This window comes from Heteronotia binoei, chromosome 17, assembly GCF_032191835.1.
Source record: "Heteronotia binoei isolate CCM8104 ecotype False Entrance Well chromosome 17, APGP_CSIRO_Hbin_v1, whole genome shotgun sequence".
In the NCBI taxonomy this organism is placed as follows: domain Eukaryota; kingdom Metazoa; phylum Chordata; class Lepidosauria; order Squamata; family Gekkonidae; genus Heteronotia; species Heteronotia binoei.
This window is the reverse complement of record NC_083239.1, coordinates 46,286,301-46,311,325: the sequence shown is the minus strand read 5'-3', so window position 1 is coordinate 46,311,325 and position 25,025 is coordinate 46,286,301. Positions and strand designations below refer to the sequence as shown.

The 25,025-nt window shown below is 50.7% G+C and overlaps 1 protein-coding gene across 1 annotated transcript in view; it reads left to right on the top strand.

The window, feature by feature from the left end:
• Window positions 1-22,029: 22,029 nt before the first annotated feature.
• The window catches only part of BCAM (basal cell adhesion molecule (Lutheran blood group)), an 85,338-nt gene continuing 82,342 nt past the window's right edge, over window positions 22,030-25,025 (top strand). Inside the window, exon 1 of the mRNA XM_060258361.1 lies at window positions 22,030-22,204. Coding sequence (XP_060114344.1) covers window positions 22,129-22,204 — 76 coding nt within the window. The 5' untranslated portion in view covers window positions 22,030-22,128. The remainder of the gene's footprint in view (window positions 22,205-25,025) is intronic.

Sequence of the window (25,025 nt, the reverse complement as noted above, 5' to 3'; positions counted from 1 at the left end):
ACAAGCATAATTGAACTCCAAAGGGAGTTCTGGCCATCACATTTAAAGGGACGGCACACCTTTTCAATGCCTTCCTTCCATAAGAAATAATGAAGGATAGGGGCACCTTCTTTTGGGGCTCATAGAATTGGACCCCCTGGTCCAATATTTTTGAAACTTGGAGGGTATTTTGGGGAGAGGCACTAGATGCTATACTGAAAATTTGGTGCCTCTACCCCCAAAAACAGCTTCCTCAGAGCCCAGATACCCGCGGATCAATTCTCCATTATTTTCTATGGGAATAAATCTCCATAGGGAATAACAGAGTTCCCAGCAGACATTTCCTTCCCCTCCCCCCATTTTCTGATGACCCTGAAGCGGAGGGGAGGGCCTCCAAACCGGGGGATCCCCTGCCCCCACCTGGGGATTGGCAACCCTAGCTAGAATTCCACAAAAAAGAGCCTTGTAAGCTCTTGGAGGATTGGCTACATCAGGGAGGTGTGGCCTAATATGCAAAGGAACTCCTGCTAGAATACCACCCCTGCCTACAGATGTGGAGGAGGTGGAGATGGGGAAACATTTGGGGGAAGGAAAGGACCTTGGCTGAGAATAATGGCACAGAGTCCCCCCTCCAAAGCAGCCGTTTTCTCCAGAGGACCTGATCTCTGCTACAGATAGAGTAGCCAGCCCCCAGTGGGGCAAGGAGATCTTCCAGAACTGCAATCGATCTCCAGGCAACAGGTACCAGTTTCTAGAGTTGCCAGGTCCAATTCAAGAAATATCTGGGGACTCTGGGAGTAGAGCCACAAGACTTTGGGGGGTGGAGCCAGAAGATATTGGGGGTGGATCCAGGAGCAATTGTGACAAGCATAATTGAACTCCAAGGGAGTTCTGGCCATCATATTTAAAGGGACCGCACACCTTTTAAATCCCTTCCCTCCATTTGGAAATAATGAAGGATAGGGGCACCTTATTTGGGGCTCATAGAATTGGACCTCCTGGTCCAATCTTCTTGAAACTTGGGGGGTGTTCTGAAGAGAGGCACCAGACGCTATGCTGCTAATTTAGTGCCTCTACCCAAAAAAAAAAAACAGCCCACCCCAAACCCCAGATACCCGCAAATCAATTCACCATTATACCCTAGGGGAATCGGTCTCCATAGGGAATAATGGAGTACCCAGCAGACATTTCCCTCCCCTCCCCTGCTTTCTGAGGGACCTTGAAGCGGGGGGGGGGGGAGGCCTCCAAACCGACGGATATCCTGCCTTCTCCAGGGGATTGGCAACCCTAGGTGGAGTCTGGGGAGGTGCTGTTTGGGGAGGGGAAGGACCTCAGCAGAGTGCATAGAACCCACCCTCCAAAGGAGCCGTTTTCTCCAGGGGAACTGATCCCTATTGTTCGAAGCTTGACTATAATAGCAGGAGGTCTCCAGGCCCTACTTGGAGATTGGCAACCCTAGGAAGGGGGCCTGTTTTTCTAACATTCATTTTCTCTCCTTCTTCTGCCCCAGAGAGCTAAGTGTACAGATAATTTTGAACCAACCTTTCATTTTCGTTTTAAGGAAGGTTGTCAACTTACTTTGCCAGCCCCTGCTCCTATGCTTTGGCCTCATCGGCAGACATTCGCAAGCAAGGCAGCCTTCAGTGGCCGATTTCTGCAGATAAAACTGCTGTGAAAGATTCAGGAACTGGCCCAAACTGTCTTATTCTTCCTGGTCAGTTGGCAACTCCATCTGTGTTTCCCACGCCCCACCCCGATTTTACACTGGGGTTGCCAAGTCTCCCGCAGCCTCTGGTGGGGGACTGTTTCCATGCGCACAGAGCGCTCGCGGCATGATGAAGTCACTTGCAAGTGACGTCATCACACCAGCACACTTCAAAAAACAGCCCCCCAGAGACCCGGATTCCCATGGATCAATTTTCCATTATAACCTCTGGGAATCAGTCTCCATAGGGAACAAGGGAGTGCCCAGCAGACATTTCCCTCCCCCTCCGCCTTTCTGATGACCCTGAAGCTAGGGTTGCCAAGTCCGATTCAAGAAATATCTGGGGACTTTGGGGGTGGAGCCAGGAGACTTTGGGGGTGGAGCCAGGAGACATTGGGGTGGAGCCAGGAGCAAGGGTGTGACAAGCATCATTGAACTCCAAAGGGAGTTTTGGCCATTACATTTAAAGGGACTGCACACCTTTTAAATGCCTTCCTTCCATAGGAAATAATGGATAGAAGCACCTTCTTTGGGGGCTCATAAAATTGGATCCCCTGGTCCAATCTTTTTGAAACTTAGGGAGTATTTTGGGGAGAGCCACTGGATACTATACTGAAAATTTGGTGCCTCTACCACAAAAAACAGGGCCCCCGATACCCATGGATAAATTCTTCATTATTTTCTATGGGAATAAGTCTCTATAGGGAATCATGAATACCCAGCAGACATTTCCCTCCCCTCTCCCTGCTTTCTGATCACCCTGAAGCGGGGGGGGGGGAAGGGGGGGAGGGCCTCCAAACTGGGGGATCCCCTGCCCCAACCTGGGGATTGGCAGCCCTACCTGAAGCGGAGGGAGGGCCTCCAAACCAAGAGATCCCCTGCCCCCACCTGGGGACTGGCAACCTTAGAAACCCCCATTGTAATGGCCTCAGAAGTGGGGTCGTTTGGCCCACACAGCGCCACTTTCCCCCCTTTCGGTGTGGGAGACTTAGCAGGTTGTCTGAACCTCAGAGATGAGTGATTCCCTGTCAGGCGCACCAGGCACCTGAGGAGTGAGGAATGCGGGGAAGGGAAGGAAAGCCACATTGCCCCATCCATCAGATGTGCCCTGGGTTGGCTCACCCAGTACTGGCTGCTGTTGACAGGCCCCCGCGGGGGAGTGGGGGGAGGAGATGGCTGATACCAGGACCAGCCGCCTCCTAGTGAAAAAGGCTTTGCGGTGGGGCGGCCCCCTCCTCCCCTCCATGTTCACCACAAAAACCCACACGCATGTGGCCCATGCCTTGGGGCAGACCTGCTGTTTGCAGGCGGAGATGTGCAGATAACGACACACACAAACTCAGTTCAAAGCTACTGGTTGCTTGCTTGACCCTCGAACACTCGTTAGTGTGGATCCACTCACCACTGACAACACACTCAGACCTCCACAGAACCACACAACAGGCACGGAAAAGAACAGCTACTTTTTATACCCTGATTTTCTCTACGCAAAGGAATTCCGCACTAGACCTTTAATCCTGGTTTAGCCCCGTCCGCAAATTTTCATTCTACACTAGAATCATAGAATCGGATAAACCAACGCCATGCCTCTAAGATTCTATTATTTTAGTGTAGAACAGGGGTGGCCAAACTGTGGCTTGGGAGCCACATGTGGTTCTTTCACATACATTGTGTGGCTCCTGAAGCCCCCACCGCCCCGTCAGTCAGTTTGGAGAAGGCATTTGACTCCTTAAATCACTTCTCCGAGCCAGCCAGTGGTTTGAAGAATGCATTTAAAGTTAATGTTGCTTTCTTTCCACCTCTCCTCCCTACCCCAACTATATCCCTCCCTCCCTCCCTCCCTTCCTTCCTTCCTTCCTTCCTTCCGTCCGTCCATCTTGCAGCTCTCAAACATCTGACGTTTATTTTATGTGCCTCTTATGTTAAGCAATTTTGGCCACCTCTGGTGTAGAATGTCAGTTTAGAGACAGGGCTAAACCAGGATTAAAGGTCTAGTGCCAAATTGGTCTCAAAGTAGCTTACAATCACGTTTCGCTTCCTCTCCCCACAACAGAAACCTTGTAGGCAGTGTTCCCTCTAAGCTGAGTTAGTGTGAGCTAGCTCACAGTTTTTTAGTCCCCAGCTCACACATTTTTGTCTTAGCTGAGGAAAAACGGCCCCAGAGCAAACTACTTTATGCAGTAGCCAAATCACTCGCTCAGTACTTCACAAAGTAGAATTTTTGCTCACAAGACTCCAGCTTAGAAAGAACATTGCTTGTAGTGTAGGTGGAGCTGAGAGTTCTGAGAGAACTGTGACTGGCCCGAGGTCACTCACCAAGCCTCATGTGGAGAAGTGGGGAATCAAACCCGGTTCTCCAGATCTGAGTCCACTGCTCTCAAACACTATACCATGTGGCCTTGGTTGGTTGTCCACCAAAGTCAGTCTTGTCTACTCAGACTGGCAGCGGCTCTCCAGGGTCTCTGGTAGCGGTTCTTCGCATGACCTGCTGCCAGATCCTTTAACTGGAGATGCCAGGGATTGAACCTGGGACCTTCTGCATGCCAGGCAGATGCTCTACTACTGAGCTACAGCCCCACTTCCTGGCTCTCCAGGGTCTCAGGCAGAGGTCTTTCCCAGCACCTACTGCCTTATCCTTTCAACTGGAGATGCCGGGGATTGAACCGGGGACCTTCTGCATGCAAAGCAGAGGCTCTACACCTGAGCCATGAGCCCTCCACACTTCTTGACTGCACCCCAGACGCCACAGGGAGGCTTTTGTTGCACATGACTGATGTATCACTGAACTTCCTATGGGTCTTAGGGATGCCAGACTCCAGGTGGCAACTGGAGGTCTCCCAAATTGATCTCCAAATGGCCAAGATCAGTTCCCCTGTAGAAAATGGCTGCTTTGGAGGATGGATAGGGTTGTCGAACTCATTTGTTATGAGGGCTGAATCTCATTTACGCGTGAGAGTATGCGTGAAAGGGCCTTTTCGATCGCAGCTCCACACTGGTGGAACCAACTACCAGATGAAGTGCGGGCCCTGTGGAGTCTTGATCAATTCTGTAGGGCCTGCAAGACTACCCATTTCCAAATGGCCTTCACTTAATGTGGATTTAGTCTACTATATCTGGCCATCATAAACTACTGAGAACATCTAGAGTATAGCACTGTAAATGTTAGTTTTAATTGAAATTTTGATGGTTTTAATTATAATGGTTTTAATTATCAAATTATATATACTGGGATTATGTTTTATATTGTATATTGTAAATTGTAATTTTTATACGTTGTGTGAGCCGCCCTGAGCCTGCTTTGGTGGGGAGGGCAGGATATAAATAAAATATATTATTATTATTATTATTATTATTATTATTATTATTATTATTATTATTATTATTATTATTATTAATACTTTGTTGGGCTGGGCCATGTCAAGTCGGGCCATGATTAGGTAGCAGAGATATAAACTTTTTAAAGGACACAGACAAATATGACTAAAGATTTTTTTAAAAAAACTTAAAATAAAACATGCTTAAAACATTAGCACTTGTTGGTCTCCAAGGTGCTTTCTTTGTATTTCTCCCAGGGGATCCAGGGAACTGGGCAAAGGAAGCTCTGGCTCTTTCCCTCCCTCCCCAGGGGGCCAGGAGGAGCCTCAGCCAATGGAGAAAATTGAGGTTTTGCTCTGTAGCACCTGTGCGATCGAGCAAGCCTGGCAAAGCAAGTTGAGATGCAGAAGGAAGCGAGAGGGAGAAGGAAACAGACAAGAGTAGTTGCTTGGGGGCCTGATAGGAGCCCTCTAGGGGCCTGATGCGCCCCCTGGGCCACATGTTTGACACCCCTGCGCAGCTTTATACTTTGCTGAAGTCCCTCCCCTCCCCCAAACCCTGCCGTCTCCACCCCCAAAAAACCAAGGAATCTCCCAACCCAGAACTGACAACTGTAGTCATTTGATTATTGGATTGTCCTAGTATTTATACTCCAGTTCATTGTCCGCTTACAGCAGGGGACATGATTGCTCTCTGTAAGCATTTGAAGTCCTGTCCTTAGAGGAAGGCAGGGAGCTGTTCTGGTTGGCAGCAGAGGAGAGGACTCGCAATCATGAGTTTAACTTAAGAGTGGGAAGGCAGCGGCTGGATATTAGGAAACACATTTTTACAGGATGAGTTGTTCAGCTGCCGAGGGAGAAGGTGAGCTCCCCCTCACTGGCAATTTTTAAGCAGCAGCTGGACAAAGACTTGTCAGGGATGCTCTAGGCTGATTCTGCATTAGAAGAAGAAGAAGATATTGGATTTATATCCCGCCCTCCACTCCGAAGAGTCTCAGAGCGGCTCACAATCTCCTTTCCCTTCCTCCCCCACAACAGACACCCTGTGAGGTAGATGAAGATATTGGATTTATATCCCGCCCTCCGCTCCGAAGAGTCTCAGAGTGGCTCACAATCTCCTTTACCTTCCTCCCCCACCACAGATACCTGTGAGGTGGGTGGGGCTGGAGAGGGCTCTCACAGCAGCTGCCCTTTCAAGGACAACCTCTGCCACAGCTATGGCTGACCCAAGGCCATGCTAGCAGGTGCAAGTGGAGGAGTGGGGAATCAAACCCAGTTCTTCCAGATAAGAGTCCACACACTTAACCACTACACCAAACTGGCTCTCCTAGGCAGGGGGTTGGACTAGATGGCCTCTATGGACACCTTCCGACGCGACGATTCTATGATCATCGGTTTACATTGGTAGTGGCTTACAGCAATAAACCCATATAGTGAAAGCAAAGGTTAAAAAAAAATTACTGTTTTTTTTTTCATTTATTTAAAACATTTGTTGGCTACCTTTCTTCCTTACGGGGCTCAAATCTCACATCCCAGAGTGCCAGTCAATGTGAGAGACTCACCATAGCTTTTCGAGGGTCTGACTCTCTCCGCTTATCTCAGTACAGCAACCCTGTGAGGCAGCGTCCCCTCTAAGCTGAGTTAGTGTGAGCTAGCTCGCAGTTGTTTAGCCTCCCGCTCACACATTTTTGTCTCAGCTCAGGAAGAATGACCCCAGAGCACACTGATTTATGCACTAGCTCACCACTTTAATGCCAGTAGCTCACAAAGTAGAATTTTTCCTCACAAGACTCTGCAGCTCAGAGGGAACGTTGCTGTGAGGTAAACTGTCACTACAATTAGGTCCATTTTGCAGAGTGGGGGTAAAGGCAGGCAGAACAATAACCAGACTGAGGCCACTGGGAAAGCTGATGGTGGTGGTAAGATTTGAACCTGGAACTGCTAGCTCACCTAGCGCTCTCATAGGGGTGTCACCCTCCAGGTGGTGGGGAGAGACCCCCTGCAAGTAGTCAGGGTTGCCAAGTCCAATTCAAGAAATATCTGGGGACTTTGGGGGTGGAGCCAGGAGACTTTTGGAGTGGAGCCGGGAGACCTTGGGGGAGGAGCCAGGAACAAGGGTGTGACAAGCAGAATTGAACTCCAAAGGGAGTTCTGGCCATCACAATTAAAGGGACCACACACCTTTTAAATGCCTTCCCTTCATTGGAAAGAATGTAGGGGCACCTTCTTCTGGGGCTCATAGAATTGGACCCCCTGGTCCAAATGTTTTGAAACTTGGTGGGTATTTTGGGGAGAGGCGCTGGATGCAATACTGAAAATATGGTGCCTCTGTCTCAAAAAACAGCCCCCCCCAGATACCTGCTGATCAATTATCCGTGATTATACTCTATTGAAATCGGTTTTCCTAGGGAATAATGGAGTGTCCAGCAGACATTTCCCTCCCCGGCCACACTTTCTGATGACCCTGAAGTGGGGGGAGGGCCTCCAAACTGAAGAATCCCCTGCCCCCACCTGGGGATTGGCAACCCTAGGCTACAGAGATCAGTTTCCCTGGAGAAAATCGCTGCTTTGGAGGGTGGAGTCTATGACACTGGACCATGCTGAGGCCCCTCCCCAAACCCCGCCCTCTTTTGGCTTCACCCCCCAAATCTCCAGGAATTTCCCAACCTAGAGCTGGCTACCCTACAAATAACACCTTCCTCAGGGATACTGAGCAGGAATATCAGGGCGTCGTAAAACCTTTCCGGAATGTTACGCCAGCGAAGCAGCGAGTTCCAATTCTGCCAAAGAGAGAAGGCTCCATCACGCATGAAATCTCCTTCAAATCAGCACCGGCCTGTGGTAATCTCCTAACTCAGATAAAGGGGCTTTTTACAGCAGTCTGGCATGCTTTGGGGAGAGCGCATGTTCCTGGAATCCTGTTTGTCTAACCTGCGGGCCTTGCCCCCTTAATCCCACCTACGCGGAGGCCGTCTGTGGTGACTCAGAGGCTAGGAAAAGCCTGGGGGGCGCAAACTGGTTTCAGCCTGTATGCGTGGGGCAGGAATGCCAGCCTCCTGGGGATCTCCCGGAATTACAGCTCATATCCAGACTACAGAGGTCAGTTCTCCTGGAGAAAAGAAATGGTTTGGAGGGTGGAGTCTACGGCATTGCACCCCACCGAGGTCCCCGTCTTCTCCGATCATCACCCCCAAACCTCTCCAGGAGTTTCCCACTCCCCCACCCTGCCTTCAGCCAGGGGGGAACCTAGCAAACCCCAAAATTTGGAATCACACTGCTTTTGTTTCACTGAACACTTTCTTAACTGCTGCGTGCAATTTGGATCTATTGAGGAATCAATTGACCTTTGGGAGAGCAACCTCTTGGTAGGGTTGCCAACCTCCAGGTAGAACCTGGAGACCTCCAACAGTCACAGCTGAACTACAGACTACAGAGCCTCAAGGTGCATCAGAGCGTCATAGCCCAGTGCAAGGTGAGCATCAGGGCGTCATAGCCCTGCTGACATCCCACCCCTCCCCCCATTTCCACACGCCTCAGACTCTGCCCTCAAAGTTCCAGAAAGTTCTCAGACTGAAGTGGATCATCATCATCATCACCTTTCTGTCTATCAATCACCTACCTACCTACCCGTCCGTTCGTCTATTCTATCTATCTATCTATCTATCTATCTATCTATCTATCTATCTATCTATCTATCTATCTATCTATCTATCTATCTGTCTGCCTGTCTATTATCTGTCTGTCTGTCTGTCTATACATCTATCTATCTGCATAGCTGCCTGCTTTGCTGCTCTTCTAAAAGGTTTTGGGAGGCACTTAATTCTGAGAGCCAGTTTGGTGCAGTGGTGAAGTGTGCAGACTCTTATCTGGGAGAACAGGGTTTGATTCCCCACTCCTCCACTTGCAGCTGCTGGAATAGCCTTGGGTCAGCCATAGCTCTGGCAGAGGTTGTCCTTGAAAGGGCAGACTCTTATCTGGGAGAACCGGGTTTGATTCCCCACTCCTCCACTTGCAGCTGCTGGAATGGCCTTGGGTCAGCCATAGCTCTGGCAGAGGTTGTCCTTGAAAGGGCAGACTCTTATCTGGGAGAACCGGGTTTGATTCCCCACTCCTCCACTTGCACCTGCTGGAATGGCCTTGGGTCAGCCATAGCTCTGGCAGAGGTTGTCCTTGAAAAGGCAGCTGCTGTGAGAGCCCTCTCAGCCCCACACACCTCACAGGGTGTCTGTTGGGGGGGAGGAAGGTAAAGGAGATTGTGAGCCGCTCTGTGACTCTGAGTAGAGGGCGGGATATAAATCCAATATCTTCTTCTTCTTGTTCCCTCTTCTATTTTATCCTCACAACAACCCTGTGGGGTAGGCTTGAGTATGTGACAGACCTTAGGTCACCCAGCGAGCTTCCATGGCAGAATGGGGTTTGGAATCTGCCCCACCCACATGAGCACAGATGCACACACACAAAACCGCTTTGAGGACTTCAGCAATTTAGAGTTGCCAGCTCTGAGCTGGGAAATACCAGGAAATTATGGGGGTGGAGCCTGTGAAGGGCGGGGTTTGAAGAGGGGGAGGGGCAGTGCCCTCGTGTCCACCCTCCAACGCAGCCACAGTCTCCAGGGAAACTGATCTTTGCCACCGGGAGATCAGCCGTGATAGCAAGAGATCTCCAGGTGCAACCTGGAAGTTGGCAAACGTACTTCTCAAGACGCCCCAGTCTTTCAGCTAGCAAAACTACAGAACAATTATGTAGGTTTTAAGGCTACTATTACAATTAATATCTGACGAAGGGACCTTTGATTTTGGAGAGCTCACCCCATGGAAATGGAGTGCCCCATGGCGCAGAGTGGTAAAGCTGCAGTACTGCAGTCGGAGCCCTCTGCTCACGACCTGAGTTCGATCCCAGTGGAAGCTGGGTTTAGGTAGCCGGCTCCAGGTTGACTCAGCCTTCCATCCTTCCGAGGTCGGTCAAATGAGGACCCAGCTTGCTGGGGGGGGAAAGTGTAATGACCAGGGAAGGCAAACCACCCCATAAAAAGGTCTGCCGTGAAAACGTTGTGAAAGTAGCGTAACCCCAGAGTCAGAAAGGACTGGTGCTTTCACAGGAGACCTTTCCTTTCTAAGGGACCTTTGATTCTGGAGAGCTCACCCCATGGAAATCTTGTGGTTCTGAAGGGCTTTTGGATGTGAATTATGCTCTTCTGATTCAACATTCTGCCAAAGGTACGTTCAAGCAGGGGTAGAAATCTATCAGGAGCTCCTTTGCATATTAGGCCACACACCCCTGATGTAGCCAATCCTCCAGGAGCTTACAAAAAGGAGCCTTGTAAGCTCTTGGGGGATTGGCTGCATCAGGGGTGTGTGGCCTAATATGCAAAGGAGCTCCTGCTAGAATTCCACCCCCGCATTCAGGGGAGTCACCGTTTCGGTCTGAGGAACAATGTTTGAGTGCAGGGGCACCTTGAAGATCAACACAGTTTAATTCCGGGTATCAGCTTCGGTGGGCGTGTCTCTGAAGAATTAGATTGTGTGACATTGGACTCAAACTTGACACTGTTAAAGAGTAAGCAATTATAAGCAGGTCTACTCAGAACCTAGGGTTGCCAGCCTCCAGACGGGGCCTGGAGATCTCCCGATTTAAAACAGCTGACCTCCAGCTGGCAGAGATCAGCTCCCCCCCCCCGAAGAAAACAGCTGCTTGGAAGGGTGAACTCCAGGGCAGGGGTGGCCAAACTGTGGCTCGGGAGCCACATGTGGCTCTTTCATACATATTATGTGGCTCTTGAAGCTCCCTCTGCCCCATCAGCTGGCCCGGAGAAGGCATTTTGTCTCTTTAAATCACTTCTCCAAGACAAGCCAACTGGCAAGTTGGACAATGCCTTTAAAGTTGCTTTCTTTCTACTTCTCTCTCCTCGCCCCACGCGTTTGCCTTCCTGCCTTCCTTGCAGCTCTCGAAGATCCAACATTCATGTCTTGCGGCTCTCGAAACATCCGACGTCCGTATCTTGCGGCTCTCAGCCAACTGACGTCTATTCGAGGTGGCTCTTACATTCAGCAGGTTTGGCCACCCTTGCTCACCCCGCCCTCTCCCAGATCCACCCCAAAATCTCCAGATATTTTCCAACACAGACCTGGCAACCTTACTCAGGCCTCCTCAGTGCATCTTATCCCCCAGAAGAGAGCTTTTTCAATTGGGCTGATAGTTTGGGGGGTGGGAGGGAGGGTGGAGTGGGGTGGAATGCATCTCAAACAAAGACGTCCCTCACATTTCCCCCAGAAAGACAGGGACCTTCTTCGAAACGTGACCCCCTTCCCCCCCCTGCCTAATGCTGACCTTTACCCCCAAGACTGGGGGTGGGTGGGTGTTGCTTCATCTTGATGGAACACAGCTGGAATGCGGAATATGTGAGCTCTGGGTAGGGAAGCAGGAGGCAAGCGCTGACCTGTGAGTGGCAGGGAGGGAGAGGTCACGGCCGGGCTGCTGCTGCTAGTGCTGCTACGTCACCAGAAGCCATTCCCAAACTTTCTTCATGCAGGGAAGCCCTCCCCACCCCACGAAGGAACCCCCAGCTTCTCCGAAGAAAGCCCCTCTGCATTGCAAAGGCTTCTGGGTTGTAGAACAAAGTTTAGAGTCCAGGGGCTCCTTTAAGATCTACAAGGTTTTATCCAAGTATGAGCTTCTGTGCGCACGCACACTTCCTCGGAAACATAGAAAGGGAAGATAACCATTCAAACATAAAGACAGAGGCTGCACAGCAAATACGGTTGCCCGGTCCAATTCAAGAAATATCTGGGGGCTTGGGGGGTGGAGCCAGGAGACATTAGGGGTGGAGCCAGGAGCAAGGGTGTGACAAGCATAATTGAACTCCAAAGGGAGTTCTGGCCATCACGTTGAAAGGGACCGCACACCTTTTAAATGCCTGCCCTCCTTTGGAAATAATGGATAGGGACACATTCTATCAGGGCTCATAGAATTGGACCCCCTTGTCCAATCTTTTTGAAACTTGGAGGGTATTTTGAGAAGTGGCATCAGATGCATGCTGCAAATTTGGTGCTTCTACCTCAAAAAACAGCCCCCCCCCAGAGCCCCATATATCCGTGGATCAATTTTCCATGATACTCTATGGAAATCGGTCTCCATAGGGAATAATGGAGTGCCCAGCAGACATTCTGGGCAAAGGGGACCCAATAGATGTTGTTTACCTTGACTTCCAGAAAGCTTTTGATAAAGTTCCTCATCAAAGGCTCCTTAGTAAGCTCGAGAGTCATGGAGTAAAAGGACAGGTCCTCTTGTGGATCAAAAACTGGCTAATTAAAAGGAAGCAGAGAGTGAGTATAAATAGGCAGTCTTTGCAGTGGAGGACGGTAAGCAGTAGGGTGTCGCAGGGCTGAGTACTGGGTCCCACGCTCTTTAACGTGTTCATTAATGATCTGGAGTTGGGAGTAAACACTGAAGTGGCCAAGTTTGCAGATGACACTAAATTGTTCAGGGTGATGAGAACCAGAGAGGATTGTGAGGCACTCCAAAGGGATCTGTTGAGGCTGGGTGAGTGGGCATCAACGTGGCAGATGAGGTTCAATGTGGCCAAGTGCAAAGTAATGCACATTGGGGCCAAGAATCCCAGCTACAAATACAAGTTGATGGGTTGTGAACTGGCAGAGACTGACCAAGAGAGAGATCTTGAGGTCGTGGTAGATAACTCACTGAAGATGTCAAGACAGTGTGCGATTGCAATAAAAAAGACCAACGCCATGCTGGGAATTATTAGGAAGGGGATTTAAAACAAATCAGCCAATATCATAATGACCCTGTATAAATCGATGGTGTGGTCTCATTTGGAATACTGTGTTCAATTCTGGTCACCGCACCTCAAAAAGGATATTATAGCATTGAAAAAAGTGCAGAAAAGGGCAACTAGAATGATTAAAGGTTTGGAACACTTTCCCTATGAAGAAAGGTTAAAACACTTGGGGCTCTTTAGCTTGGAGAAATGTCGGTGACATGATAGAGGTTTACAAGATAATGCATGGGATGGAGAAAGTAGAGAAAGAAGTACTTTTCTCCCTTTCTCACAATACAAGAACTCGTGGGCATTCAATGAAATTGCTGAGCAGTCAGGTTAAAATGGATAAAAGGAAGTACTTCTTCACCCAAAGGGTAATTAACATGTGGAATTCATTGCCACAGGAGGTGGCGGCTATAAGCATAGCCAGCTTTAAGAGGGGATTGGATAAAAATATGAAGCAGAGGTCCATCAGTGGCTATTAGCCACAGTATATATATATTTGTGTGTGGCCACTGTGTGATACAGAGTGTTGGACTGGATGGGCCATTGGCCTGATCCAACATGGCTTCTTTTATGTTCTTTTGTTCTTATTCCCCCCCTTCCCGCTTTCTAATGACCCTGAAGCGGGGGGAGGGCCTCCAAACTGGGGGATCCCCTGCCCCCACCTGGGGATTATACAACCAAACAAAGAGCAATGTGGAAAATGGGAGCAGGGAAAAGGTTATACAAAACCTCCGCGTAGACCAGTCTCAAACAGTACAACGGTAGTATTATATGTCTGGTGATATATCCAGTACTATGGTTAATTAACCATACTGAAAGCGATTATGGACACTAGCATCTCAACTGTAAAATGTCTTCTCAAGCTTGTAGAAACAAATGCGAAACGTGGGAATAAGTACAACCTCGTCACGTATGATTCTTGGTGCCTTGCTGTATTGAAGAATTTGTTTGGAAAATAGGTCTCCATGGAGAACTCTGCTATTGGACATGTCAGCTGCACCCATCTAATAAGGATAAAAGGACATTTAGTTGGACATTTATGTGCACTTTGAGAGACTTTGAGCGAGGTGGTTGATATTCCTTGGCCTGTTTCCATTGTGAATTTTGGCTGTGAATATTTGTGGGGAAATCATCTACAACTATATATATATATTATAGAATAATAATCCCGTTGTATTGTTTGAGGCTGCTCTACGCGGTGGTTTTGTATAACCTTTTCCCTGCAACCCTAGACACGTAGAAATGGAAGATAACTGTTCAAACATATAGGCAGAGGCTGAACAGCAAATTACCATGTCACGTGATAAAGTTATTTGAAAATAAAAAGGTCAAGGTAATCCCCTGTGCAAGCACCAGTCGTTTTAGTCTCTGGAGTGACGTTTTTCACGGCAGGCCTTTTTACGGGGTGGTTTGCCATATGCAGAGACAAAACAGGAATAACGAGTTAAGTTTGTAAGGTCAACAGTGGTTTGGATTTAATTAAGGGGGAACAACGGTGAGGCAATAAATATGTCAAAATCGTCTATAAACGTGGAAAGAATCCTTTCTCTTTGTGGGAATGGACCTTCTGTGAAGCACTGATCTGGAGCTAATGAGTCAGCAACTGTCTTTGCCAGGACAGGATGTATTTTGAAGACGCAAAGATGTGCCCCTCCGAACCAGAGCTGCTATATCCATTGCTGTTCTCTTCTCGCTGAGCCCGTCTGCATTTCCAAACCATTCCATGCTAATCTTTGTCTCTCTCAGAGGACGGACACCTGTGTTGTCGTGCTCATAGCTAAAGATGTTACACTGCATCAGGTGCAGACGTGTGGGACAGTACTTTGTGGTGGATCAGCCCCGCGTCCATCCTTCCCCTTTTGTTAACTTCCTGAAGCATCAACAGACTCAGTAAAGTTCCTCCTAGGGACATTCTCCGAAGTTTAAAGGCCTCAAATGACACAAAAGAGGCACAAGAAAAAGACCGGAGCAATCTTTACCAAAGGCTAACAATTATGCGTGCTGGTGTACTCATTTGGTAGAAAGTCGGTGACCCGCTCTGAAGCCAGTTTGGTGTAGTGGTTAAGTGAGTGGACTCTTATCTGGGAAAACCGGGTTTGATTCTCCACTCCTCTGCTTGCAGCTGCTGGAATGGCCTTGGGTCAGCCGTAGCTCTCACAGAGCAGTCCTTGAAAGGGCAAGTTCTGTCAGAACTCTATCAGCCCCACCCTCCTCACAGGGCGCCTGTTGTGGAGGAAATTGTAAGCTGCTGAGAATATGAAATTCAGAATGGAGGGGGGGAATAAATCTATGGTCTTCTTCTTCTCTACAAGGGTCAGGACTTTTTCAGTCCATGGGGTGATTCATTAAGTCAAACAAACAAACAAACAAAATAAGTGTTTTGCATGTGTGCATATATATGTGTGTGTGTGTGTGAAGAAAGGCCTTGGGAGTAATTTTAAAGAATAGCTTCTCTTTTTTTAACACTGTGTTGAAGGTGGAGAGTGCTATTTTGATTTTTTGTCTCTGGCAGGAAAAACCTTCTTGGGCCATTTCCAGGGTGTGATGAAAGGGAGCATAATGTGTTGAGAGAAATCAGCCACAGTTAGCATTCTTTTGGACTGGCTTTTGTGTATTCCTTAAATCTTTTGAACTTGGACACACGAAGCTGCTTTCTACTGAATCAGATCCTTGGTCCATCAAAGTCAGTATTGTCTAGTCAGACTGGCAGTGGCTCTCCAGGGTCTCAGGTGGAGATCTTTCCCATCCCCTCCTGCCTGGTCCTTTTAACTGGAGATGCTGGGGATTGAACCGGGGACCTTCTGCATGCCAAGCAGATACTCTACCACTGAGCTACAGCCTCACTTCATAGCTCTCCAGGGTCTCAGGCTGAGGTCTTTCCCATCCCCTCCTGCCTGGTCCTTTTAACTGGAGATGCTGGGGATTGAACCGGGGACCTTCTGCATGCCAAGCAGATACTCTACCACTGAGCTACAGCCTCACTTCATAGCTCTCCAGGGTCTCAGGCTGAGGTCTTTCCTATCCCCTCCTGTCTGGTCCTTTTAAGTGGAGATGCTGGGGATTGAACCTGGGACCTTCTGCATGCCAAGCAGAGGCTCTACCACTGAGCCACAGCCCCATTTCATGGCTCTCCAGGGTCTCAGGCGGAGGACTTTCTCATCCCCTCCTGCCTGGTCCTTTTAACTGGAGATGGTGAGGATTGAACCGGGGAACTTCTGCATGCAATGCAGATACTCTGCCATTGAGCCACATCATCATCATCATCATCTGGTATTGTGTGTGAAATAGCCAGGAGATCTGAAGATTGTCTGGTAGCTCCAAGTTCTAGCTCTTACCGTCATGCTAGTAGTGAGCTAGACTTGTTTTTCGGGACTGAGAGAATTCTGAGAGAACTGTGACTGGCCCAAAGTCACCCAGCTGGCTTCATCTGGAGGAGTGCAGAATCAAACCAGTTTGGTGTAGTGGTTAAGTGTGTGGACTCTTATCTGGACGAACAGGGTTTGATTCCCCACTTCTCGTTAGCTGCATGACCTTGGTTGTTATAACTCTGTCAGAGCTGTTCTCTCAAGAGCAGTTTTCAGAGAGCTCTCTCAGCCCCACCTACTTTACAGGGTTTCTGTTGTGGGGAGGGGAAGGGAAAGAAGATTATCAGCTGCTTTGAGACTCCAAGTGAAGGCCGGGGTATAAATCAAATCTCCTCCTCTTCCTCTTTTCTCCTCCTCCTCCTCCACATTAGTCCGCTGCTCTTAACTGCTACATGAAACAGCCCCTCACTCAGGAACACAGTTCTGGTTGACTTGGTGTCAGGGGGTGTGGCCTAACATGCAAATAAGTTCTCCCAAAAGCCCTGTATCCATCCATCCATCACTTTTTTTGTAGAAAAAGCCTAGCAGGAACTCATTTGCATCTTAGGCCACACACTCTGATGCCAAACCAACTGGAACTGCATTCCTGTGCATTCCTGCTGGGAAAAAACCCTCTGTCTGTCTGTCTATCTATCTATCTCATGCTTTTTTGTAGAAAAAGCCCAGCAGGAACTCATTTGCATATTAGGCCATACCCTCTGACATGACCAGATGTGATATTGCCTGTTCAGTAGGTTAGTTTTTGCATATTGACACCAAACAGTACAGTGGAGCCGGAGCCTTGGCCAAGCTAGCTGGAACTGCTTTCCTGTGCGCTCCTGCTCAAAAAAAGCCCTATATCCATCCATCCATCCATCCATCCATCCATCCATCCATCCATCCATCCATCCATCCATCCATCCATCCATCCGTCCACCCACCCACCCACCCACCCATCCCTCCATCCACCCATCCCTCCCTCCTCCACCCATCCCTCCCTCCCTCCACCCATCCATCCCTCCCTCCACCCATCCATCCCTCCCTCCATCCCTCCACCCACCCACCCATCCATCCCTCCCTCCCTCCATCCACCCATCCATCCCTCCCTCCTTCCCTCCATCCATCCCTCCATCCGTCCATCCCTCCGTCCGCTCACCCGTCCGTCCGTCCCTCCCTCCATCCCTCCATCCAGTGGAGTTACCATTTGGATTTGCTGCCTCTGGCACCCAAATATTTCATTTACTTTTCCTGGTTCCCTGGGAACTCAAAGCAGCCTACGTCCATTCTCCTCTACTTTATCCACACAACAACGCTGCAAGGTATGCTAGCCTGAGCATGAGCAATGGGTCTGTAATCCCCCTGTGAGCTTCCAGGGTAGCGTGGGGATCTGAAGCTGAGTCTCCCAGATCCTAGTCAGTCAGTCTTCACCACCACACCACACTGGCCATCTCTGCACATGTGTGTGTTACTCTTGCCTTCTCCTCGCACACATTTCTGATTTCCAGAACCTGATTGGGCAGCTATTCCAATTAGGTTGGTTCGGTCCAATTCCCAGCGGAGGGGGGAGCCTAGATTCTGACCCCAGGTCTTAAGAACATGTTGGATCAGGCCAATAGCCCATCCAGTCCAACACTCTGTGTCACACAGTGGCCAAAAAAACCCCAAGTGCCATCAGGAGGTCCGTCAGTGGTGCAAGGACACTAGAAGCCCTCCCACTGTTGCCCCCCCCCCAAGCACCAAGAATACAGAACATCACTGCCCCAGACAGAGAGTTCCAACAATACACTGTGGCCAATAGCCACTGATGAACCTCTGCTCCAGATGCTGATCCAATCTCCTCTTGAAGCTGGCTATGCTGGTAGCTGCCACCACCTCCTGTGGCAGTGAATCCCACGTGTTAATCACCCTTTGGGTGAAGAAGGACTTCCTTTCATCTATTCTAACCCAACTGCTCAGCAATTTCATCGAATGCCCACGAGTTCTTGTATTGTGAGAGAGGGATAAAAGTTCTTCTTTCTCTACCTTCTCTTATCCTTTGGGGACAGCACACAGTGAACGTTCTGGCACTTCCCAGGTCCTCAACCTGCTCTGTTTACGATTCGTGTTCTTGTTTGGACTGGCTGTCCTTGGGCCCTTCCTATCTGGCCCGGGGGAGCTGAGCTGTGCGTTTACCATCGGATTCAGCAGGGCAGGCGTGAATTTGGGGAAGATCCCAAGGCAGCCAGATAGGAAAGGGGGTGGTGGTGGTTGTGGTGACCTTGCGGGGGGGGGGGGGCAGGCTGCTGAGTGAGATGCCAAAATGAAGGCTGAAGAGTCTGGCAGGAAGTAGATGCTCACACCAAAGACTTGAAGGTATCCAAAAAGGATCCCTGGGGTTTTTTTTAGCCTGTTCTTATGCTTCCTTTCCTTCTTTTTTGAGAGGGCCAGTGTGGCGTAGCCAGGGGTGGAATTCTAGCAGGAGCTCCTCTGCATATTAGGCCACACCCCCTGATGTAGGCAATCCTTCAAGCGCTTACAGTAGACCCTGTAAGAAGAGCCTTGGAAGCTCTTGGAGGATTGGCTACATCAAGGGGATGTGGTCTAATATGCAGAGGAGCTCCTGCTAGAATTCCACCCCTGGGCGTAGCAGTTCAAGCGTTGGGCTAGGCTCTGGAAGACCTGGGTTTGAATCCCTGCTCTGCCCTGAAAGCTTGATGGGTGCCCTGGGGCCAGTCACACGCCCTCAGCCTAACCTATCCCACAGGGTTGTGGTGAGGATAAAACGGAGGGGAGGAGAAGGTGGGGAACTCCTTTGGATCCCCAGCTGGGAGAAAGCCGGGGTGTAAATAAAGTAAGTAAAGAATTAAAGAATAGGGAAGAAAAAGAAGAAGAAGAAGAAGAAGAAGAAGAAGAAGAAGAAGAAGAAGAAGAAGAAGAAGATGATGATGATGATGATGATGATGATGTTGGATTTATATCTCACCCTACACTCTGAATCTCAAGAGTCTCAGAGCAGCTTAGAACCTCCTTTCCCTTCCTCCCCCCCAACAGACACCCTGCGAGGTGGGTGGGGCTGAGAGAGCTCTCCCAGATGCTGCCCTTTCAAGGACAACTCTGTGAGAGCTATGGCTGACCCAAGGCCATTCCAGCAGCTGCAAGGGGAGGAGTGGGGAATCAAACCCATTGCTCCCAGATAAGACTCCGTGTACTTAACCACTACACCAAACTGGCACCAAACGGAAAGAGATTGCAGTGAGGAGAAACCCCTTTCCAATCCCAGCCAGCACCCATTTATTTAGTTAATTCTGATTGTGGGGCAACACTAAACTATAGGGCTGCCAGGTGGCCACTGCTAGGGGGATGGGAGGGTAGGGTTGCCAGATCCAGGTTGGGAAATTCCTGGAGATTTGGGGATGGAGCCGGGGGGAGGACGGGGGCCTCAGTCGGGTGCAATGTCATAGACTCCCTCCTCCAAACCATCCATTTTCTCCAGGGGAGCTGATCTCTGTAGTAGTCTGGAGATGAATTGTAATTCCAGGGTATTCTCCAGGTCCCACCGGGGGGGGGTTGGCATCCCTACTAGACAGCTTGCAGTGAACTCCAAAGTATGCCTACTCAGAAGTAAAACTCTGAAATACGCAGCTGCAAAGGGGAAAAGGAACATGCAGACGGGGAATCTCTGTTCTTATTCTCAAATTCTGATGGGGGTGGATGTCTGGGGACTCAGCGCTGAACCGCTTGGACTGAAGTGGTTTATTCCGGAGCAGGGGTGGCCAACTTGCAGCTCGAGAGCCACACGTGGCTCTTTCACACATACTGGGTGGCTTGGAGAAGGCGTCTGTCTCTTTAAATCACTTCTTCAAGCCAAGCCAGCTTGTGACTTAGAGCAGCGGTCACCAACCTTTTTGGCACCAGGGACCAGTTTTGTGGAAGACAATTTTTCCACGGACCAGGGTGGGGGAGCGATAGGGTTGCCAAGTCCAATTCAAGAAATATCTGGGGACTTCGGGGGTGGAGCCAGGAGACATTAGGGGTGGAGCCAAGATCAAGGCTGTGACAAGCATAATTGAACTCCAAAGGGAGTTCTGGTCATCACATTTAAAGGGACGGCACACCTTTTCAATTCCTTCCTTCCATAGGAAATAATGGATAGGGGCACCTTCTTTTGGGGCTCATAGAATTGGACTCCCTGGTCCAATCTTTTTGAAACTTGGGGGGTATTTTGGGGAGAGGCACTAGATCCTATACTGAAAATTTGGTGCCTCTACCCCCAAAAACAGACCCCCCCCAGAGCCCCAGATACCTGCGGATCAATTCTCTATTATTTTCTATGGGAATAAATCTCCATAGGGAATAACAGAGTTCCCAGCAGACATTTCCCTCCCCTCCCCCCCCCCCCCGCTTTCTGACGACCCTGAAGCGGGGGGAGGGTCTCCAAACCAGGGGATCCCCTGCCCCCACCTGGGGATTGGCAACCCTAGGGAGCGATGGTGTTGGGGTGGTACAATTGTGCACTTTATTTTGGTCAAGTGTTTGGACTCTTATCTGGGAGAACCTGGTTTGATTCCCCACTCCTCCACTTGCAGCTCCTGGAATGGCCTTGGGTTAGTCATAGCTCTCGCAGAGTTGTCCTTGAAAGGTCAGCTTCTGGGAGAGCTCTCTCAGCCCCACCCACCTCACAGGGTGTTTGTTGTGGGGGAGGAAGATAAAGGAGATTGTGAGGCAGTCTGAGATTCGGAGTGGAGGGAAGAATATAACTCTAATGTCTTATCATTATTATTACTACTACTTCTTTGTAATATATAATGAAATAATCATACAACTCACGGCCCGGTTGCTAAGAGGCCACAGCCCAGGGGTTGGGGACCCCTGACTTAGAGAATGCATTTAAAGTTAAAATTGCTTTGTTTCCACTTCTCCCGCCCTCCCCTTCCCCCTACTATTTTCCTTCCTTCCTGCTCTCAAACATCTGACATTCATGTCTTGCGGCTCTCAAACATCTGACATTTATTCTGTGTCGCTCTTACCTTAAGCAACCTTGGCCACTCCTATTCTAGAGTTTGCCAAGACAAAACGCAAGGCTGGAGACCAGCAGCCCCTTCAAGGGCCTAATTTGGAACATCACCGGTTCCAGCTCTGCACTGTGGCCTGATTTGTCGTCTTCCACCTGAAATGGAGTAATTTTGTGGTTTTAATTGTTTATTTACTTCCAATTTTATCGCTTATTGTTATTGTCACGGGTCTGTTGTGATCCGCCCTGAGCCCTTTCGTGGGATAGGGCGGAGTAGAAATTAACATAAACAAACAAACACTGTTTCCCGGGGAACAAAGGAGGAGTCAAGTTCACCTTTTAAGCCCAACAACGTTTTATTCAGAACGTCAGCTTTCGCGCGCTCCAAGTCTGCCGAAGTGTGCTTGGAGCACACGAACGCTTACGTTTTGAATAAAACATCGTTGGTCTTAAAGGCCCACTTGACTCCTCCTTTGTTCTACCGCTTCTGACCAGCACGGCTGCCCACTTGGATCCATTTCCTGGGGGGAGGCTTTGGCGAGCCTTCTTTGCAAGGACTGCTCGGAGCCAATGCCCCCAAACAAAGCAAAGGCGAGCTGGCCTCGGAGCATGTGCAGAGCGTCTTGGGCACCTCCGAGCAACCCCAGGGCCCAGCGGTCGGGCTTTGGGACTCCGGGGCTTCAAGCCAGAGGCCGCGGCCGAACTTTCCCCGGGGGAAAAGCCACTTTGCACCGCCGGCCCCGGCTGCAGCTTGGCGCTCGGGCGCTTTTGCAGCACCGCAGGCGGGCGGGCAGGCTGGGGCCAGGGGCTGGCGGGCGGAGCCGGTGGCAGGCGGGGCGAGAGGGCCGGGGATTGGGCTGAGCCGGCGCCGGGGGCGGGCCGAGGGGCGGTGCCGGCAGGCGGGGGCAAGAGGCGGCGAGCGGCAGCTCAAGCAGCCACCGACCTAGCGAGCCGCTGCTGCCGGAGTGGACCTCGCCGCCGCCGCCGCTCCTCTCTTGCAAAGTCGCAGCAGCATGGGCGGCCGCCGCTCCCCGAAGGCGCTCCTTTGGCCGGGGCCCCTGCTGGCTCTCTTGCTGCTCGCCTGCCCAGGTGAGGACGGGGAGGGAGGCGGGCGGGCGGTGCGCCCTCGAGGCTGCAGAGGCTCGGGAGCAAGAATTCTGCTTTGGGAGCGACTGGCGTGAAAGTGGGGGGCTCCTGCACGGATTGGTGCGCTCTGGGGCCATTCCCCTCCCCTCCCGAGCTAAGACAAAAAAGTGGGAGCTGGAGGCTGCAAATCTGGGCGCTGGCTCCCGCTAACTCAGCTTAGGGGGGGCGCTGGCGGGGAGAGGCCGTGCGCCCTGGTGCCCGCCGTGCGCCCTCTGACCGCGCCAAACCTCACCAAAGGCGCTCTTGGCACGCAGAAGGGGGCGCGCCGAGCTCTTCCCCGACAAGCCTCCGCCCCTATTTTAAAATCTGGGGATTCACCTGCCGCCCCCTTCCCTAGGCTTGCAAGACCCCTCCCCTTCCTCGTGGCGCCGTTCTTTCCCAGCCCCACCGTGGTCTCGTTCCCCTCCCACCTCGCTTGTTTCAACTTTACTTTTTTGGGGTGGGGGGGGGTCGTCTTGCACCTGCGCTCTGCCGTCTGCAAACCCGGCTCCGCGTCTCCCCACCCCGCCGCGGGCGTAAACTAGAGGCGTGGGGCGCGCGGGCAATCTACCTGACCTCCCCCCCCCCCCCTTGGCGTAAACTGGAGGTGTGGGGCGCGCGAAGGGGCGGGCTTCAGTTGTGCCTTCCCAACCTTGAAGATGGGAGGGTGGCGGTGGCTGGGGTGAGGGGAAGATTAGCTGTCCAGATGGAATCTGTGGCATTGGAGTGTATATGTGAGCGTCGGGGGTGGGGGTGGAAGGCTATGGGGCAGGACTTCATCTGCGTGGGGTGGTGGTGGAAGGCTATGGGGCTGGTCTGAGGACAGGTATTATCTGCCTCTTGCCCCCTTTGCATTCCACTCCGCCCCTCCAGTTAATATTTCTGAACCTCCTTGGCAAAGAGAAATGCTTCTCTCCCCCCCCACCCCCGCACAGTTATGGGGGTAGTGATTTTTTGTGTGCCTTGCTCTGCTTCCCTTCCTTTCCCCATTCCTGGGCATCTCTTCCCCCCCCCCCCCCCCCCCACACACACACTGCCTCTTCCTGGCTCCTTCTTACTCAGCCGTGACTTAGCCTTTCTTAAGTGACTCACTGGCAAGGTGATGTGATGGGAACTGCAATGCCAAGAGGGGAAAACATAAGGGAGGTGTCATCTGAAGAACCCCCCCCCCTTTCCACCCGTATCTGTTGCATGGCGCTTCTCCACATGGGGATGTGGAGCGCTGAGTTTGGAGATATTGAACCCTGCCACGCCTGCTTCTAGGGTTGCCAGCCTCCAGGCGGGTACGGAGATCTGGAATTGCGGCCGATCTCCAGATGACGGGGATCATTTTCCCCTGGAGAAAATGGCCACTTTGAAGGGCAGACCCCAAGGCATTATACCCTACTGAGGTCTCTCTCTAGATTCCACCCCCCAAATCTCCAGGAATTCCCCAGCCCAGAGTTGGCAATTGCATCTACTTCATTCGCCAATACCTGCTGTTTTATTTTGAACACACTGGCTTGGGATTACAAACTCATTTGGTTTGTATGTTCTGGTCTCCAAATCGCCATCCTCTCTCTCTCTCTCTCTCTCTCTCTCTCTCTCTCTGGTGTATTTTTGTCCCTTCCTTCTGCTTGGAAACTTTGATTAACATCCCCACCCTTTAAACCTCCCCCCCTCCCAGCCTTTTGCTATGGTCTGATTTTAAAGGAGTTACCAATACTAGTCCGCATGAATGTGGAGTTTTGCTTGGAACAGATGGGTGAGGCTCAGACGCAGAACCTGTCTTGAATCACGGGTGGCCAAACTGTGGCTCGAGAGCCACATGTGGCTTTGACATATATTGTATGGCTCTTGAAGCCCCCGCTGCCACGTCAGCTGGCTTGGAGAATGCATTTAAAGTTAAAGTTGCTTTCTTTCTACCTCTCTCCCTACCCCATCCATTTGCCTTCCTTCCTCCCTCCTTCCTGTCTTGCGGCTCTCAGAAACATCTGACGTTTATTCTACATGGCTCTTACTTTAGGCAAGTGTGACTGCCCCTGGTATGAATGAAAGACGAGTGCTTTTCAACATGTGCAGAGTGCGTTTCTCCGTTTAGGGAGAGATGGGAGCAGAGGACATTGGTGGAAGTTTGAACGCCAGCTTCGCTTCTTGAAAAAAACAGAAACACGCCCAGCAAACACAAAAGATGCAATCTGGCCCTTAACCCAAAACCGGAATAAACCTTTGATTCTCGCAGAAAAATAAAACAGAAGTCCGGTGGCCCTTTTAAGACTACCCGTATCTATCTGCTGTTTTGCAGTTTGAGATAACAGCACCTTGGTGGTTTCCTTCTTGGCCCTACCCACTAGGCTCTGCTCTCCTTCCCGCCACAGAGGAGGGGGACTCCCTGGATCTCTCGCTTCTCTTCACCTCTCCCACCAACTTCAGGCGCCTCCCCTGGCACTGGCTTCACCCAGAGGCCTGGCATGTAAGGGAGGATGTTTATCTAACCGAGGTGGGGGTTTGGATGCCAAAGCTGCCCAGCTGGGGCGTGGAGGGAGAGGGGGGGAGGGACTGGACGCTGCTGGAATGAGGGAGGAGCCCTCCGGGTAGTCACGAGAGAGGGGGGCTTCTCCAGGCACTCCTAAGTCCCCAAGGGTCCCCTCCCAGCAGCTGAAGGACAGGGAAAGATGCTCTTCCCCAAACATGCCCCTGCTGGTTATTTGCTCAGTACGAGTGCCTCTCGCATTCCAGGTTCTCAGCGTTAGCTTTTCCCACCCTCCTGGGCTTGGTCAAAGTGTGGGGGGGGGGGAAGAGCAGA